Here is an 18793-nt window from a genome sequence, read left to right as displayed (position 1 = left end):
TAAAATTTGAACATGTCGTTCCTGAGCTGCCAGTGATCCAGACTCCCTCTGCCCTCCGGACCTGTCTGACCCATCCTGGTGCCCCGCTTCTGGCTGAAGATCTCGTCACATGGATGCCCCGTGTGTCTCTCTGGGATGCGTCTGGTGTCTGGGAATGATTCTCTCTACCTAGAAAATGGTTCTGGCCTTGACTGGTGTTGGCAACTGTTTCTCTGGGGACTTGACAGTTCGATAGTTCATGACTGGAACTTCTTACAAGTCTACCTGGGTCTTCAATAACTACCTGGACTCCATATTAACATCAATTAACATCAACTGTTATGCTGAACTGCCAACGAACACACAGTATCAATACAGATCAATTCCTGCTCTCCGTTTCCTTGCCACTGTCGCCCTCGGCTTGCTCACCAGGGACGATCTGAGCATTTTGATTCATACAAATTCACATTTCATACAAACTTAAATAATTCTTTTGATTGTGTGAAGCTGCTTTGAGACAATGACAATTGTTAAAAGTGCTATACAAATAAAATTAAATTGAAATAAATATACCCTTTAAATACATCAGTCTGTGTGTAATGAATGAGTTTCACTTTTTAAATTAAATTACTGAAATAAATCAACTTTTTGATGATATTTTAATTTACTGGGACACATGTATACATATACATAATTTAAAATTAATCTAAGATTTGTATGTAATCTGGAACAGTTCCCCACACTCAGGTTAAACAGACTTCCTGTTTCCCGGCATCTGCCCCGTACCTCTAACCCCACTGCCCCTAGCTGATTGTGAAGAGTAGGTCAATTATCTGTTAACCCCAACCAGCTTCATCCTAGGGTTTTATCTGCTTTACCTGCTGGAGGAGAGATCACAGGAACGACAGACACAGGTACAAAACTCTCTCTTCCTCGCACACACACACATACATACACACACACCAAACCAGACAACAAACACATTTCTAAAAGACCATTTGTTTATTTTTTTTTTCCACAGGATACCATGAAACCTAAAATTATGTACAAAATCTGGAATGTAGAATAAATGCATAGCGATGGTGTTCACTCGGCTGCTTCAGCTACAAAGCCTTAAAATCGCTATCCATTTAAAATCCGCTGCTGTGATGGAGTTTATTGCTGGTCTTTATAAACTAAAAGGTCAGTAATGCTGTGAGTAAACTCAGAGTTATTTACAGTTTCATTAGTAATCAATAAAAGTGAAAGAAAAAAAATGTATAAAGCGCTAAATAAATAGAAGAACGCAGGTGGGTCCAAAAAGACCAGTTGCTCTTATGTGGCAAAAATAATCAGATTTTAATTTGATCTCGTGATTATTTTTGTCAGATTTCATTGTTGATGATAAAACATGTGACAGTCACAGGGTCTGGGTTTAATTCATTCATGATAAAGCCACAGTGCTTATAATAATTATAATGAAAAAAAGAACAGAACGATCAGGCTGGAGGGAGGAGGACGGACCACCGGCACGGACCACCGGCACGGACCCCGTGTTTCTACTGATGTACTGCTGCAGTGATGCGCACTTCCCGGTTCACCGCGAGGCTAGGTTAAAATCAGAACGCTAAACTGATTGATCGGCGTTACTACAGTTACAGGACTCAGTGTTTAACGCCGTACTTTAATCCACACGCTGATGAAGTGAATTTGGCCTTAAATTTGTTCGTGTAGATCTTCAGGACCACGAAGATTCACATCCAGAATAAAACTCAGCCAGGGAGTGATTTCATGCAGGAATCTCACACAGTACAACATCCACGGTTTGTGTATATACAACAGCTGTGCAGGAAAAAAAACAAGACATAACGTCCAGTTAAGCCTCTCGGCACCGACCACGTCCATGGAACCACTCTGGGTCTTGGGCTTTCTCTATACATCGAGATCGGGCATCAGTCCAGGACTAAACCTCACACAGACTCGACAACAGCTCTGCAAAATATTCAAAAATGCTGTTTCCTATGTTGTCTAAAAGATTTACTGTATAAAATGCTATCACAAAAAATGCAGTACTAAAAGAGGTCCTTGTGTGTGTGTGTGTGTGTGTGTGTATGTGTTTTAAATGCACTCAGGCAAAACTGCTTTCTGAAAGTGAAGTCTTGCTATTGCTTTCTAGACTGCGTGGATCAGTGAGTGTCACTCAGGGTCAAAAGGTCATGACCTTTCACCATAACATAGCAGTTCAGACGTCCATCTCGTTTGCCCGTCTGTGACCTGCGTCCCCAAGCACAAGCGACTGATTCAACGCTGGAAAATGTAAAGAGGTTAAAGATCAATGAGTTGAGTTCAGTGTGAAGTAACATCAATGTGGTGGGTGTGGTCAGACTTGAGATGAGGAAAACCCCTCATCTCCATAGGAAGCCATTAGGGTGCGAGATCCATAGATTATGTGACATCAGATTTTTCCCAGCATGCACTGCATCACACACATCCGTGTGCTTCACAGCACCCCTTTATCCCCGTAACATCTCCTCGGTTCCTCTCACCACGTCTCACACACACACACACACACACACTTCAGGAGGAGGCTCTTTACAGTCGCGCTCGACTTGGAGACGTGGCGGAACGCTCCGTCGTGGACGCGGTTGGACTTTCGGTAAAACGCACCAGTTCTACATTCAGGTTCCGCTCTCGGCACGTGACCTCCAGATCTCCACAGTTCAGAGAACGTTCTTAAATTAAAAAAAATAAAGGAAGTAAAATGTGATTTAAAAATAAGACTGACAATAAAAATAAAGGCATGCTGATGTCTTCAGCACACAGAGAGCCCTGCCCCCTGCTGGTCAGCGCTGCACTCTATAATGAATGATTAGAAAAAAATTGTACAAAAAGCACAGTTTATTCGTGCGTGTTGTTTCTTCCACAGTGATGGCTGTTGCAGAGACTCCGCCCACAGAGACGCCGCAGTGGTTTCGCCCCATTTTATTTCAGCTCTCGCATCTTTTGATTAAAAACAATTGGGCTGTACATGACTCCTCCTCCTCTTATCCTTCGTGTACAAAAATAAAAGCGGACATTCAGACGCCTCGGGTTCTGTGGCGTCTCTACGCCGCCATGTCTCTGATGATGATCAGGTCCACTGTGCTGGGGAAGTTCTTCAGGAGGGACACGGCGTTCCCGTGATCGATGTTAACGAAGTTGTAGCCGTTTGCCTGTGAGAGAGACGAGAGCAGTGAGCTGAGACGAGGTAAAGGGGAGGTGGAGGTAGAGAGGAGGGTGAACATGAGGAGGTACCTGGATGATCTTGTCTCCTGGTTGAAGGATTTTAAAAGCGGGTCCCTCAGGCTGAACTCTCGTCACAAATATCCCCTTTTAAAGTGAACAGATGTTCAGGTTAATCATCAGCCAGTCTGAACAACATCAGGCTTAACTCAGCTAATAAACACAACTCTGAGGGGTGCCAATAATTCTGCAGTGGTGTGTGAGATACGTACGTTATCGTCCGGACGGAACGGATTCCCGCGTCCTCCGACTCCTCCTGATATACTGAAGCCCAGCTCGGGATTCTTTTCGATCTTCACATGCATCTGTACAACACACACACACACACACACACACACACACACACACACACACAGACAGTTTTGACACTTCTATAAAAGCATGCACAGAGAAAATCTGTATGTAACTGCTGTCTCATGGGTGTGTACATTTTTGCACCGGCCCCGTGTGTGTGTGTGTGTGTGTGTGTGTGTGTGTGTGTGTGTGTGTGTGCTGGGGAGAGCTGTGACATCACACACACATCCCTACACATCACATCTGTTATCTTTCCTGCACATGTCTGTAGTGTATTCAGGTCTACAGCAGGAGGCGCTAGAGGCTCTGGGATTGGCTGGTGTTGCGCTGATTAACAGGGAAGTGGGAAAAAAACCCCACACAGCCCCCCTCACCCCCTCCCTCACACACACACACACACACACACCGTCACAGCTCTATCAGCCCATAACTGAGCACTGCTCGTGTGTTTGGCAGTTTTGCGGGGTACCTCGTGCGGCAGGGTGTCATGGGGGTGACGTGGAGGCCCGGGGGGGCCGGGGGGCTGCTGGGACACCTTCAGCATCAAGTAGTCGATGAGCTGCTCTCTGGAGGGATGACGTGCCATCGGAACCTGAGCACAGCTCATCTGAGAGCGGAGAGGAGCAGGGGGAGGAGCGCACATCTGACCGTTCATCAAAGGCACCTAAACACACACGTTATCGATGTTTACACACACACACACAATAAGATCTGACAAAAAAAAAAACTAATTATGTACAATTGCAGTAAAAGCAGGACAAATTTGGCCTTCCTGCTCTTGGATTGGCTCGCGTTTCCTTCATAGTGATGATCTAACCAGGCACAGAGAAGACGGACTTCTTAAAGCTAATCATAACGCAAAAGGCCGAATTTACTGAAAACAAAGCCAACCTCATTATTAACAAGAACGAGCATTCTACAAACACAGAGGAAACTGGATTCTTTAAACCAATCAGGACACAAAAGGCGGGACGTCCGAATCTCACATAAGCATGCTAGATTTGCAAACGTTCTTTATTTATTTAAACTACAAAGAAACAAAAACCCTTTTTTATTTTCCTTTTTTATTTAATTTAATCGTTTAAATACACAGGTATGGGCTGATTCGGTGAGCTGCTCATAAGAACCTGCGTCTGTTTATTGAAGTCTGAGCGTGGCTCTCATAGTGACACCATGTGGACTCAGAGACGACACTGTTCAGCTTTTACTCTCTCTCTCTCACACACACACACACACACACACACACACACACACCTCATTCTGATCCTCATCAAAACATCCAATGTTATTACTCTTCTATCATTGTTAACCCCCTTCACATTACTGCAACACTTCCGCTGTCCTGCTTCCTTTTTTTTTTTTACTGGGCTGAAAGTCGAGTTCTCTCTTTTGTAATTTAAAGTCGATTATTCACACATTTGGACAGAGATACATCTGTGAACCTTTTTTATATTTATATACATATTCTTTTGAAATTCTGGAACATAAAAGCTTAAACTGGAGTGCATTTATTTACTAATTTAATTCATTACAACATTAAGATAATTAAGATATTAAGACAATTATTAAAAAATGGTCAGTATTTTTCATTTCTCCCAAATTTCTTTACGTTTATCTTCCTGAAGCTTCAAGGAAAAATCCCCCCCCCCCCCCCAATATAACGATTTCATATACAATATTGTAATAATCCACAAGACACAATATCTAACTAACACCATTTCTTTGTTCTAGCCTTTTTAGCAACTTCGCTCAGTGCTCTAAAGAGACGTTTTGATTTTATATATTTAAAATGTTGACCTTGGAAACCCAAAGTGGAGTTCATCCCAATTAAAAGTACCATTTATCTAAAATACTGTGACTATTTGTGCGTGGACCAGAGAGTATTTACTTTTGGAGTGGACCAGAATAATTGATAGTGGTCCGTCTCATGGGAGCCGCAGTTCCTCCAGCAGCCAGTTCTTTTTATTCCTATTTTTCTCGTGATTTAAACAAACCCAGACGAGACGCAGCCCATTTCCGTCATCTCACTGCTTTAAGCGGTTCTGACATTTTTGTGGGTTATACGATCCTATTTCAGAGCAGCTGCTGAACACTCGGCTGCAGACGACTGCAAACACGAATACAAACGCACTCACCGGTGTAGATTTAAAAATGTGTAGAGCATGTGACTGATCCTGGCAAAGCTGAAAAAATGAACTAGATAAAACTAATCTATATTAAACGAAGACGTTATTCAGATTAGAGGAAGATTATTAATGTGCACGCAGCTACAGCTCGGTCACTGAGACGATGAAGTTAAAGGGTTTCTCTTTGTTTGAATTTGCCATTAGCTCATCATGGAGATGGTGTAGTTGCACTGTCTGACACCAGGGGGCAGAAGGAACCACAAGAACACTCGATATGTGGCCCCATGAGAAGATCAGGGACAGGAATTCCAGCACATGAAGGCTAAACCTTTAGGAAGTTGTTATGGATGAAGATCATTTTAAGATTATTAGTTTAAATCTGATTTGATGTGTGTGTGTGTGTGTGTGCGTGTGTGTATAACTGTATAAACACATAGCATTCAATCAGATGTTTGCAGAAGCATGATGATGTACTGTGACCTCCCGCCCCGCTCACCTGTACCAGACCTCGTCCCCAAACCCATCTCTCTCTCTCTGCTCTTATTCTAGTCTTTTTTTTCTGTAAACTGACCTTAGGAGGCCTGAAGGTTCTGTATAAATAGATCACGGTTGTTCTGTTAGTAATTAAAGTACGAGTCGCTGCACTGAGTCATAACTGAGCAGATTTAACACGTGCATTACATGTCCATGATGTTAATGATGTGTTTAGCTTTTAATTTCATTGTGTTTGAGGTGAAGATCTGGAGGACGATCTGCTCTCATGAGTCTCTCTCTCTGATTTCATAACAATGCCTATACAATTTGTTATTATAATAATAATTAATCAATACTGTAGCAGAGTCCTCTACCTCACTGTGTGTTGTGTGTGTGTGTGTGTGTGTTACTGTAACCCTGTAAGACTTTCTTAAAGCTGGTAAATTTTTATAGAATTGAAGATCTCATCTGGAAATCTGCACTAAACTCTGGTCTCGGTTTCGTGTGAACGCTCAGCAGTCGCTCCGTCGCTCGTTCATGTGATCATAAAGTTAAAGAGCTCAAAAGAACATTGTGTTTTTTTCCCTCCAAAATTCCCCCTGAGGGTCACTTCCTTATTCTAACCCCACAGATCAGACTGAGGATCAGAAAGAAACACAAGATCAGACATGCTCCTCCTCCTGTGGGTGTGTGCTGTATGAGTGACACCGAGCCGCCTGCGTGCCGCTCCATCTCTTCACCGCTGTCTCTGATTGAACAGGGTGCTCCGGGTGTAAGGAGGTCACACTTACTTTTCTGTGGGAGTCGATGGTGTAGCCCTGCTGTCCATACGGCCCGAAACTCTCGTCCTGCAAACACACAATCGGAACATCAGAACATCCTCCGCAGATAAGCAGCTCATTGTGTTTCTTTTCTTTTTCAACCATGGCTGTGGAACAGAACATTCCTGATCTGATGAAGATTTCTGCAGAGATTTCTGGGCTGCACTTCACCTGTTCATGAATAATTCATTCAGTCTGGGATTTAAATAGAAGCCAATCAGGATATTTTTAGCGAGATTTAACAGAATCACAAAGACAGAACTGAGGACGCAAAGTTAAAGAAGAAGTCAGCTGGCTGGTCGTGATCGAGTTTCAGATTCTGACCACAGGAGACGGCGTGACGCAGCGTCTGGACGGGGAGATTAGAGCGTAACACCCCGGCCTCCCCCCTCCCCCTCCCCGATCATTAATCATTTATAAAGCTCACAAGTCTTAATGCGGGAAAATTCCCCTGTAGTCGCTTAAGTGATTACGAGATCAAGGCTTGTGGTTGGAAACATCAGAGAGTAAATTTAACCCTCAACACCAGCGCGCACGCACGCACGCACGCACGCACGCACGCACGCACGCACGCACGCACGCACGCACAGTGTCAATACAGTACTGTATATGAGCTGAACAGGCACGTTACTGAAGGAGGAGAGATAAGTGACAGACTAGGATTAGGAGCAGAGCGCAGTCAGTGTTAAGAGCGAGGCTCAGGAAAAACACCAGGAGGGTCGGGTACTCCTTTTCCACCAGGGCAGGTCTGGGGCTAGCTCCGAGTCAGTGGCCAATTTCTAACCCGTTTTTTGTTTTCAGGCGACCAAAGCACCGGCCCTCAGACAGAAACAACGGTTCCATGGCGGCACCAACATTAGAGGGCTAGAACAAATAACCACTTACATCAGGGGCTGGGGGCGGAGTTATCACCAGTCTGTGACCGTCATCTTTAAAAACAAAAATGGATTCAATATGCAACCGGCAGCCTAAAATGTTTTCTATTAATGATAAAGCCTGCTCATTGGGTCATGGTGACGTTTACTGTTGTTGTTGCTTTTGTAGGTATAGAGTGGCGTAATGACGTGACACTATAGCTAATGGAAAAATAATGACAGTTCCTGAACCGGCACCAGCACCAGACAAGAACTAGTGAGTTCACTTTGGTAGGAAAGTAGTAACAATGCGGGCTTCACCCCTTTGTCCAGAGGAAATCCTGTCCCCTCAGTGTTTTACAGTAATCACTAATCTCACCAACAGTTAACTCGTGTGTCCAGGCAGACAGATGTGATGTTACACTCAGAAATCACATCTGATCACATCTGCACTGGACAGAATTCCATGCTGTTCGTTCCCTTTAGATAAAAAAAACTAAACTTTTCTCAGCGATCACATGGAGCTCAAGATGTTTTCAAAAAGAACTCGACACCAACAAACAACAGAGCTGCCTAGTGCTTCCTGCTGCTAACATGCACACACACACCATTCTCTTAAAATACACCTCAAACAGGAAGGATGCTAGTTTCAACTAGAACTCGTTTCAAACACCTGACCTTGCAGTGACCTTGAGTGTGTTCCAAACTCAGCAGTTCATCTGATGGTTATAGAGTTTCACATCACTCCATATCATTACTACAGACGGTCACCTGTTTATTCCTGAGATAAGAAGACACTCTGACAGTCCCGCACCATCCTCGCCCCCCCGCTGCCATAACCACCCCCACCCCCCCCGCTAACCCCCATCCCCCCCCCCCCCCCCCCCGCGTATCAGCTACAGCTCAGTTCGTCTCCAATAACAGTTTCACTGCAAAGTCATTCATACGTTAGAAATATTAAACCGTAAGTTTACACAAAACAGTGTTATGATCCCTACTTTCATTTTAATGATACTAGTGTAACCATTTCCACCTAAATGTTTTTCCCGACTTCCTAAAATCTATGATGTTTAATAAACACACACAGCTCGATGTTTTTTATATGAATAAACCCTCTTTATTGAGACCGAACAAGTGGAAATGTTGCATCATCTATAAGTCAGTCTTATTTAATATTTATATTACTTTTACCGCAAACACTGAACAGCCATAACATTAACGTTTTTTGTGCCCCCTGTGCCCCCTGAAACTCCCGAACACACACACACACACACCTCATTTACTCGGTCCGGGAAAAATGATTAAATGATACTCTTCTCTCTCTGTGTTTACTGCTGACTTACAAACCACTGAGGTGCGTACTGCCACCTGCTGTACCGGAGAGTGTAAATACACAAGTGTGCTCAGGTTCGGAACAATAGCACTAATGTAAAAGCAGAGAAGCAGGGGAGAGGTGAACAGAGGCGAAAACCAACGTGAACAGAGAAGGCCCGATAGAACCCACACAGCAGGTTTAGGAGTGAGACTCAGACTGAGGGTGAATAACAGGAGGTTATGAGGTTTAATCCCCACTGGTGCTGTACTCACGCTGGGCCTGTGGCCTCCAAACTGCCATCCGTCTACAGCGCTCAGGGCCAGAGAGCTCTGACTGCCACAGAGCGTGGCCAAAGACCGAGACAGCATGGTCTGAGAGCGCACACACACACACACACACACAAACAAAACAGACAGTGCAGTAAACATGCATTAGTGGTGCAGAAATCTGAAAACATGACGGGTGTTAATAAGATGGAGGTGTTAGTGTGTTAATAAGAAAATCAAACATGCAGGACAATTCTCTCTCTCTTACACACACACACACACACACACACACACACACACTCTGTGTAAAGTCTTACATCAGTACCTGGGTTGTTTATACCTGCTTTAGAGGAAAAACAGGAGCTTGCTTGTTTATCAAAAGTGTAATTTAAATGAAATGAAGTTTGTTAATTGATGTTGTAAAAGAGAAACTCAACACTTGTGGATGTTCAGTTATAGGAAAATAATCATGGTGGTAACTGTAACTCCACTTCATCACACTGCCATGTTATATTCTGTATGTGGGCGACTAACTGGATGAACTGGGGAGTGTTTGGAAATGTGAAGAATACACCACCTGTGCTAGAACCTTAACTGTGCTAGAACCCTAAACGTTGTGGAAGTCTACAGTACACTCTGGTTTGAACCTGCTGCTGTCTCACTCACCATCTTCTCCATCTTCTTGGCCTCGATGTGCCTCATGACCTGGTCTCTCCAGTCGGCCGGGACCCTGCCGCCTCCACCCGGAGCTCCGTCCAGCAGCGAGTGCTCCGACTTCACGCGGACGTTGGGCCTCTTGCTCGGGCTGGCGTGCTGGTAGGTGAAGTCGCAGACGGACATGGTCCTCTCCGGGAGCTCGTGCGGTGGAGGGCGGGTGCTGTGCGGGCGCGGCGCGTTCGCCTCATCCATGCTGTAGGTGCGGGCGGACAGGGGTCTCTGGAGGTTCATCTGTGGAGGGGCTCGGGGCATGCTGTGGCTCTCCCTGTAGCCCACGTAGTCTCCGTCGGGGCCGGGGCAGCGGCGAGGTTCTCCCATGACCATGGAGGCGTTGGAGGAGGTGCTGCTCTGCCTCTGGAGAGGGTTCCTCTGTACACCAGGGGGCAGCATGCGATCCTTTGCCCACATGTCGTGGCCGCGCTGCTGGGGGTAGGGTGGCGCGTTATTGCGGTTGGAGTAATTGGTGTTGGCAAAGGAGTGTTGAGGAGGGAGGTAGGGCTGATCGGGGGGCACAGGGGTACGCTGGCACCAGAGGTTGTCTTTGGGCATGGAGCTGCTCGCGTACTGGATGTTATACTGAGGCGGGGGGGCGACGGGGTAGCGACCCGGAACTCTAGAGCTGGAGCTCAGAAGGTCAGAGGAGGAACCTGAGGAACCAGGATGGACCTGCAGCGGCTGGTCATCAAGGAGCGAAGCAGATTTGGACCGGACGATGCTCTGGCACTGAGGGCCCGGGACAGCCGGAGAACCCAATACACACTCGTACTGAGGAACCTCACATTCCATCGAGTAAAGCTTCATTCCGCCGGCCTCCATGTTGCTGATGCTCTGAGATTTCATTACAGTAGCTGGAGGACATCTCTTCTCCGGGGTCAGTTCCTCGGTGCTGCGAGACAGAGACACGTCGGCAGATGCCACGACCGTCCGGACGACCTCGTGTCTCATCATACCCTCCCCCGGCTGTGCTTTACTGTTCTGGTTCCCGTTGCTGAGGTTCTCCGTGGAGCTGCCGTTGTTGTTGCTGAACCTCGTCTCCATCGTGGAGGTGCTCTTGGTCTTCTCCGAGTTCTCATAAGAGACGTTCATGTTGATCTGATCCCATTTGGTGTAGGACTCGGACACGCTGTTGTGGATGTCCTTCTCGATGAGCGCCAGCCTCTCCTCCATGGACAGCTCGTAGTCGGGCATGTTGGTGCCAGTTTTGCTCTCGTACGGGCGCTGGTTCTTCAGCACGGCCTGCAGCGAGGTCTCGGAGCCGTTACAGTTCTGAAGCAGGGGAACCGACTCCTTCAGAGGGTTCAGGTTCTCATCCGCGTGTCTAGGAGAAAAAAAATCTAGTGGATCAAACAGCATGTGTGCAATGAAACCAATAAAAAAACAAACAAAAAAAAACCCCAGAAAGAATAGCAATGGGAAAAAAGGCCCAGGAACAAAATAACTCTTAATAAGTAACTCTCCCTGTTACTCTTAAATATGTAATATAAATTATTAATTATTAAGTATTGTGATGAAACAGGTGGAAGAAAATTTGGAGAGGTGGAGGTATGCTCTGGAAAGCAGAGGAATGAAGGTTAGCCGCAGCAAGACGGAATACATGTGTGTGAATGAGAGGAACCCAGGAGGATCGGTGAGGCTACAGGGAGCAGAGGTAAAGAAGGTGCAGGATTTTAAGTACTTGGGGTCAACGGTCCAGAGCAATGGAGAGTGTGGAAAGGAGGTGAAGAGGCGGGTACAGGCAGGTTGGAATGGGTGGAGAAAAGTGTCAGGTGTGTTGTGCGATAAAAGAGTATCAGCGAGAATGAAAGGAAAGGTGTACAGGACAGTGGTGAGACCAGCGATGCTCTACGGCTTAGAGACAGTGGCGCTGAAGAAAAGACAGGAGGCAGAGTTGGAGGTAGCAGAGCTGAAGATGTTGAGGTTCTCCTTGGGAGTGACAAGGATGGATAAAAACAAGAATGAGTTTATCAAAGGGACAACCCACGTTAGATGTTTTGGAGATAAAGTCAGAGAGGCCAGATTGAGGTGGTTTGGACTTGTTCAAAGGAGAGATTGTGAATATATCGGTAGAAGGATGCTGAGGCTGGAACTGCCAGGCAGGAGGTCTAGAGGAAGACCAAAGAGGAGATTTATGGATGCAGTGAGAGAGGACATGAAGTTAGTTGGTGTGAGAGAAGAGGATGCAGAGGATAGGGTTAGATGGAGGCAGATGATTCACTGTGGCGACCCCTGAAAGGGAACAGCCCAAAGACAAAGAAGAAGATTTAAGTATTGTGATGAAACTATTTACATAATTAGAAAGTTTGATATTGTAACTGAACATCTAACAAACAAACAAACAACACATTGCGTTCTAAATATTTTATATATATATATATATTTTTTTTTTTAATATATATATATATTTTTTTTTAATATATATATATTTTTTTTTGCAATTTAGTCGTATCCAATTCCTCCCCGTCACTAGGGGGCTCCACATTAAGGCTACTACTACCATTCAGCCGGGAGGGCGAAGACTATCACGTGTTTCCTCCGAACCGCGTGACGTCAGCCGACCGCATCTTTTCGAACTGCTCGCTCACGCACCGTTAGGGGCGGAGTAACACACTCGGAGGAAAGCGCTAGCCGCTTTAGAGCTGGATTGGCTGTAGAGCCGTGATTAATGTGGGAGCGCAAGTACCTCTCATCCCTCCCCCCTGAGAGAGCTCGGCCAATCAGCTTTCTCTAGGCCTCCGGCTGCGAGAGGTTACAGCATCACCCGGGGTTCGAACCAGCGCTCCCCGAAAGATAGAGCGAGAACTTTACCACTGCGTCACTCGGAGGCTAATATTTTATATTTATATTAAAATGTCCACAAAAGCTCCACAAGTCACTTTTAGCATTTTAAGTCATGTATCTAGTTATATAAAAATATATACTATATTATTGTCCACCAGTGTTATACTGGGTATGCTCATTAATATTTCAATTAACTGAATGCTTAATCTTTTATCTATTCTGTTGGATTACATGCAAATTACACAGGACTGTATATAAACTGTAACCGTGTACATCAGCGAGAACTGAGCGGGACGCGCGGAACAGCCCGAGTGTGTCGGGACACCTGCAGCAGTAAAACAGCTTCATTCTGTGTGAGTCATGTGACTCTAGAGGATATGATGTTGTGGTAGCGACGATGATGATGATGAAGATGGCTGTGTGTGTGTGTGTGTGTGTGTGTGTGTGTACCTGTTTTTGGGGATGAGGGGGATCTTGGTCTCTCTCTCTGGAGTACACAGCGAGTTGTCCTGGCTGCTGTCTGTGGTTAAAGACACGGAGTCGGACATGCGGGACGGTGAGGAACAGTTACTGTTGTTCTGGTTGCTGTTGGCGACCGTTTCATCCAGCAATGAGTCGACATCTTTACTGTCATCTGAACACAGGAAATGACATCATCAACGTGTGTATGAAATGTTTGTCTTTATGGAAAAAGATCACAGCTTAGTTTAGAGAAGTTTTCATAGTTAATGTTTATGAGACGGAAAAACTCGATGTCTATCTTATTCATTCATTAAACTTATTTATCTATTTTAGAGCCTAATGTAAACAAATCCTCAGGCCCCCAGTCGCAGTACCCTTCTTGTCCTTGCTGAGAGCCACCACTTTGGGCTGGTTGATGGAGATCTCAATAAGAGGAGGTCTCATCTCAGCTATCTTCATCTCCTCTTCATCAGACGAGAGCTCCTCTGATCCCTGCAGAACATCATATGTCAAGGAACATGAATATGCAAATTAGACTCACAGCACGGTTATCGTAAATCAGCCACGTAGCTAAGAGCTTCGATCACATGACTTGCACTAGCGAAAGTTAACCATCAGCCTTGACACATTTATCTCAAAACCTAAATCTTATGTAATGACTCACAACCTGAGTTTATACATAGCCCCGCCCCCAAAAGAGGTTTAAAAGTGCGATCTCATATTTGTGTAAACGAAAAGAGCATTCAGAAGGAGATTAAGATCTCAGAGTGATGGAGCACCTCGAGTGTGTCCTCGTGGTTGAGGGTGGGTCCGGTGCTCTCTGAGCTCTTCAATGGGATCCTCTGCGTGTCACAGATATCCGGGACGTCTCTCGGCTCGGGTGGGGTAGAATTCTGGACCGGAGCTTTGGATTCAGGCTCGTGTGCTTGGCCGTTGCTGCAGGGGGTTTCGATCACCTGGTGAGAACAAAACAAGAGCTCATGTTCTTCTCTACAGACTCTGCATCAGACGTCTCATAACCTCAGATTAACCTGATAAGACCAAAAGACCGGTTTATTTTACTCCATACATTTCCTACATCAGGCTTTCTTAAGCTGTGTGTGTGTGTGTGTGTGTGTGTGTGTGCTCACCTTCACTCCTACACTCTGCACGCCGATGTGGTTCCTCTCCCCGGCCGTCTCATCTCCGGACTCGTCCTCTTTGAGGCGGTGAGCGACAGACTGCGCCGTCTTCACCATGTTCTTCAGCTCGTCAGGGTACGGTGTTGGGTACCGCCGCAGGTTCCCTTCCTGCACACACACACACACAACATACACACCATTTCACAGACTGCTTCAACACCGTGTCAGCTTGTCCCACTCTAGGATGTTGATGTGTGTGTGTGTGTGTGTGTGTGTGTGAGTCCGGGCTGTGATTCAGGTCATCTCAGGAACGACAAACTTCACAGCGTGAGAGAAAATCTCATCCTTCTGTTCAGAACAAACCGACGCGCAGCAGGGGAGGGTAGGGAGTGTGTGTGTGTGAGGGGGGCGAAGTCAGGGGGTGTGAGACAGGGACAGCTTGAGGGACTGCGTGTGTTTTTGGCAAATTAAACACACACATACTCCACAGAAAGCTAAACACACAATCTCAAAGCCGGATAAACACAGCGTGGGGCCTCCGAGTGGCGCAGTGGTAAAGTTCTCGTCCCATCATCCCGAGATCGCTGGTTCGAACCCCGGGTGATGCTGTTTTCCTCTCACAGCCGGAGGCACAGAGAGAGCTGTTCGAAAAGATGCAGTCGGCTGATGTCACGCGGTTCGGAGGAATCACGTGATAGTCTTCGGCCCTCCCGACTTATTGTGGTAGTAGTAGCATTAATGTGGAGCCCCCTAGTGACGCGGAGGAATTGGACACGACTAAATTAGGGAGAAAATTGGAAAAATCCCCCCCAAAAAAACACAGTGTGAGCTTAAAATGGGAGAAAAATCACTGTAACCTCGTTTGAATAACTGCAAAAGTTCGTACCCCCTTATATCCAGTTTAGCGCTCTCTCTCTCCTAAACACACACACACTCCAATAGTGTATATTTAAATGTTACACAACCTCTAAAAGGTGATATAAATGTGCTTTCGCATGAATTCTAATTATCAAACATGGTAATGAGTTGTGTATATATCTAATATAGTGTGTGCTAGAAGGGGGCGCAAACTTTTGAGAATTGCTAACTTTGACTATACATTTGAGAGAGAGAGAGACGACTGAGCGCAGCGGAGACAAACTCAAACTTTCAGTTTCTTTTAAGTTTCAGATGTCAGGTGTCTAAAATGTTTACACACACACACCCCTCCTGTAAACCAGGAGGGCAATCCAGGTGAAGCATACACACACACACACACACACACACACCCACACACACACCGACACACACACAGACACACACACACACACACACACACACACACACACACACAGACAGACAGGCAGGAACGATGCTAAGCCTTACTCTCAGTTCCTCTGTAATTCACCTGGAAATAAATGAACCAACAAACTGGCTGAACCTGTAGAATCTCCCACACACACACACACACACACACACACACACACACACACAATATTCCTCAAACTGTCGATACATGAGATGAGGAGAAAGGGAGTTGAACTGTGTGTGTGTTGGTGTGTGTGTGTCGGTGGGTGTGAGTAAAGGACCAGATGGGAGTGTGTGTGTGTGTGTGTGTGTTGGGGGGGGGCTGCGCTTCTCTTTCTCCTCCTTGTGAAACATCAGGCCTGGTCTGATGCGCTGACGTGAGCACGTGACACGCTGAGACACGACATCACACCCTCACACGTTACTGCCTGTCATTTACCCACACGGAGCCACTCGTGGCTATGACGTGTATCCAGCTGTGTATGTCACACTCACAGGACACAGCCTGGGGAACCATGGCAACCATGTGCAACCTGGAGACAGGAGCGCCAACTAGTGACCGCCGCAGAGCAACACAGGACAAAAAAATTTAACCACACACACACACACACACACACACACACCTCCTGAGGATTATCATTAAACCTCGGGGATGAGCTCAGAACACGTGATATGTGTTTCTCAAAAGAAGTGCAGGATTCCATCCTGTGTTTCAACATGAACACACACGCTTCAGAGATTAATGAGAGCAAAAGTTGATTTATTGAGGAGAGCTACAGAGAAGAGAGGAAGACAGAGAGACAAAGAGAGAGAGACAGAGAGAGAGACAGAGAGAGAGGAAGAGAGAGAGACAGAGAGAGAGACAGAGAGAGAGGAAGAGAGAGAGACAGAGAGAGAGACAGAGAGAGAGACAGAGAGAGAGACAGAGAGAGAGGAAGAGAGAGACAGAGAGAGAGACAGAGAGAGAGGAAGAGAGAGAGACAGAGAGAGACAGAGAGAGAGACAGAGAGAGAGACAGAGAGAGAGACAGAGAGAGGAAGAGAGAGACAGAGAGAGGAAGAGAGAGAGACAGAGAGAGAGGAAGAGAGAGACAGAGAGAGAGAGACGCAAACAGAGAAAGGGAAGGAAGGGAGAATGAAGGGAGGAACTGACCCGTGGAGGAGCCTCTCGCTCGTCCTTGTCCTCGTCACACTCGAAGGCCACTTGTGCTCGCTGTTTGCGCTGCTCCTCCCACAGAGTCGGGTTAAAGCTCTCACCGTCTGAGTTCTGAGCGTCTGAGAGACGGAGAGAGAACAGCAGAACCAGACACAATCACTTACAATCGCCATGTTACATCACACTCTCTGTTCTGTGTCTGCAGTGTGTGTGTGTGTGTGTGTGTGTGTGTGTGTGAGAGAACATAACACAGATGAGCCTTTCCCTGCAGTCAGATTGGAACACTGCGCTGTGCACTTTATTGTCCAAAGTTCTGATTATTTCTGTTTTACACTCTAACTGCAGTCTTCAGGTGATTCATTTCAATTCAATTCAATTTTATTTGTATAGCGCTTTTAACGATTTACATCATCACAAAGCAGCTTTACACAATCAAAAGAACTAAGTTTGTATGAAATGTGAATGTGTATGAATCAAAATGATATGATTGTCCCTGATTGTCCCTGATTGTCCCTGATGAGCAAGCCGAGGGTGACGGCGACAGTGGCAAGGAAAAACTCCCTGAGATGGTAATAGAAAGAAACCTTGAGAGGAACCAGACTCAACAGGGAACCCATCCTCATCTGGGTGATAACAGATAGCAGGGATTGATCTGCATCATAACATGCGAGACTGGAAGTTCAGTATAAGAGGAGATGTGTAAGATTAAAGTCCAGTTTGTTCCTGGAGGCTCAGGTAGACTGTGAGAAATTCCAGTCCTGAACTATTGAGCGACTGAAGTCACAGGTCCTCAGAGAACAGCTGTCTGCATCAGTCGAGGACAGGACCACCTTCATGGGAAAGTGGAACCAACCCCAGTCACCACACGCATTCCAGGCAGACCACACGGGGCATCCATGTGATCCATCCAGAAGCAGGACTCCAGGATGAGTTAGACAGGTCCAGCGGGCAGAAAGGTGATGGTGCAGAACCGAAGCTGTACACGTGTCGGGTCGCTCTCACAGACAACAATACTTCAGGAACGTGTAAAAGAACCAGAAGTACTTTTTATAGTTTTCCCCAGATCCATAAGATCAGCTTGGGGCAGGTTGTCCTCTGGGGTCTGTCTCACCTGAGCAGGTTTACATTCCTGATTTACACTCGTGCTGTTGTAATGTTCTCTCTTCCTAAACTCTGACTCTTTAATCCCAGTTGCTAGGAGACGAGGGTCACTGATCTGTACACTTGTAAACGGCTGCTAGGAGACGATGGTTACAACATTCAAACCCCTGTGTGTGTGGACTCCTGAGAGTCTCTCCTTCCCTCCCACATCAGACAGAGAAACACACACACACACACACACACTGCAGTGTCTTTAAGCCAAAAAAGAAAACTCCTTTTAACTTTAATATAATCGTATGTTCAGGTGTTAATCAGTAACGGACTGAACACAGAATACTTCACTTTGTACAGCGAGTGAGTTTATAGAACATCACTGAGTGTGGAGTGTACAGGAGCACTGCTCACACATCAAGCTAATAAAGAAAGAAAGATTTAGGAAATGCCTCCGGTGACATCAACATTAAACCCTTTCTACATTATAATGTACCTTAAAATATATTTTATTAAATCAAGTGTTTACAACACTTCACTTGTCATTTTACATTTTTCACATGACTTCTGTGAGCTGTATAAATGTTTTAATGAGAGAGAGAGAGAGAGAGAGAGAGAGTGAGAGAGTGAACTAGTGTGGAAGTTAATGTGCACGTGTAAGAGAGCCCACTGAGACAGTATGAAGGTGTGACAGAGTGAGAGCGAGTGATGAATGAGAGCGGAGCTGAACACTCACACTCCTCGGGCCGGCTCTGCTGAGGGAACATGTAGTTGGTGAGGACGGTTCTGAG

At 45.9% G+C, this 18793-nt stretch overlaps 1 protein-coding gene across 3 annotated transcripts in view; it reads right to left on the bottom strand.

The window, feature by feature from the left end:
- Positions 1-962: 962 nt before the first annotated feature.
- Positions 963-18793, bottom strand: part of erbin (erbb2 interacting protein) — a 71079-nt gene continuing 53248 nt past the window's right edge. For 2 of the 3 annotated variants that reach the window (XM_053476372.1, XM_053476371.1), the window contains exons 15-27: positions 18739-18793; positions 16908-17029; positions 14478-14636; positions 14127-14303; positions 13722-13839; positions 13336-13519; positions 10057-11425; positions 9397-9495; positions 6926-6982; positions 4004-4198; positions 3453-3545; positions 3253-3327; positions 963-3170 (exon numbers count right to left, since the gene is read on the bottom strand). The exon at positions 18739-18793 is cut by the window's right edge and continues 45 nt beyond it. In XM_053476372.1, the coding sequence (XP_053332347.1) occupies positions 3063-3170; positions 3253-3327; positions 3453-3545; positions 4004-4198; positions 6926-6982; positions 9397-9495; positions 10057-11425; positions 13336-13519; positions 13722-13839; positions 14127-14303; positions 14478-14636; positions 16908-17029; positions 18739-18793 (2811 nt within the window). In that variant the 3' untranslated portion in view covers positions 963-3062. The remainder of the gene's footprint in view (positions 3171-3252; positions 3328-3452; positions 3546-4003; positions 4199-6925; positions 6983-9396; positions 9496-10056; positions 11426-13335; positions 13520-13721; positions 13840-14126; positions 14304-14477; positions 14637-16907; positions 17030-18738) is intronic. The other variant, XM_053476373.1, reaches the window with a different exon arrangement.

The sequence above is a fragment of the Clarias gariepinus genome, chromosome 17, assembly GCF_024256425.1.
Source record: "Clarias gariepinus isolate MV-2021 ecotype Netherlands chromosome 17, CGAR_prim_01v2, whole genome shotgun sequence".
Taxonomy (NCBI): domain Eukaryota; kingdom Metazoa; phylum Chordata; class Actinopteri; order Siluriformes; family Clariidae; genus Clarias; species Clarias gariepinus.
This window is presented reverse-complemented; position numbering and strand designations above follow the sequence as displayed.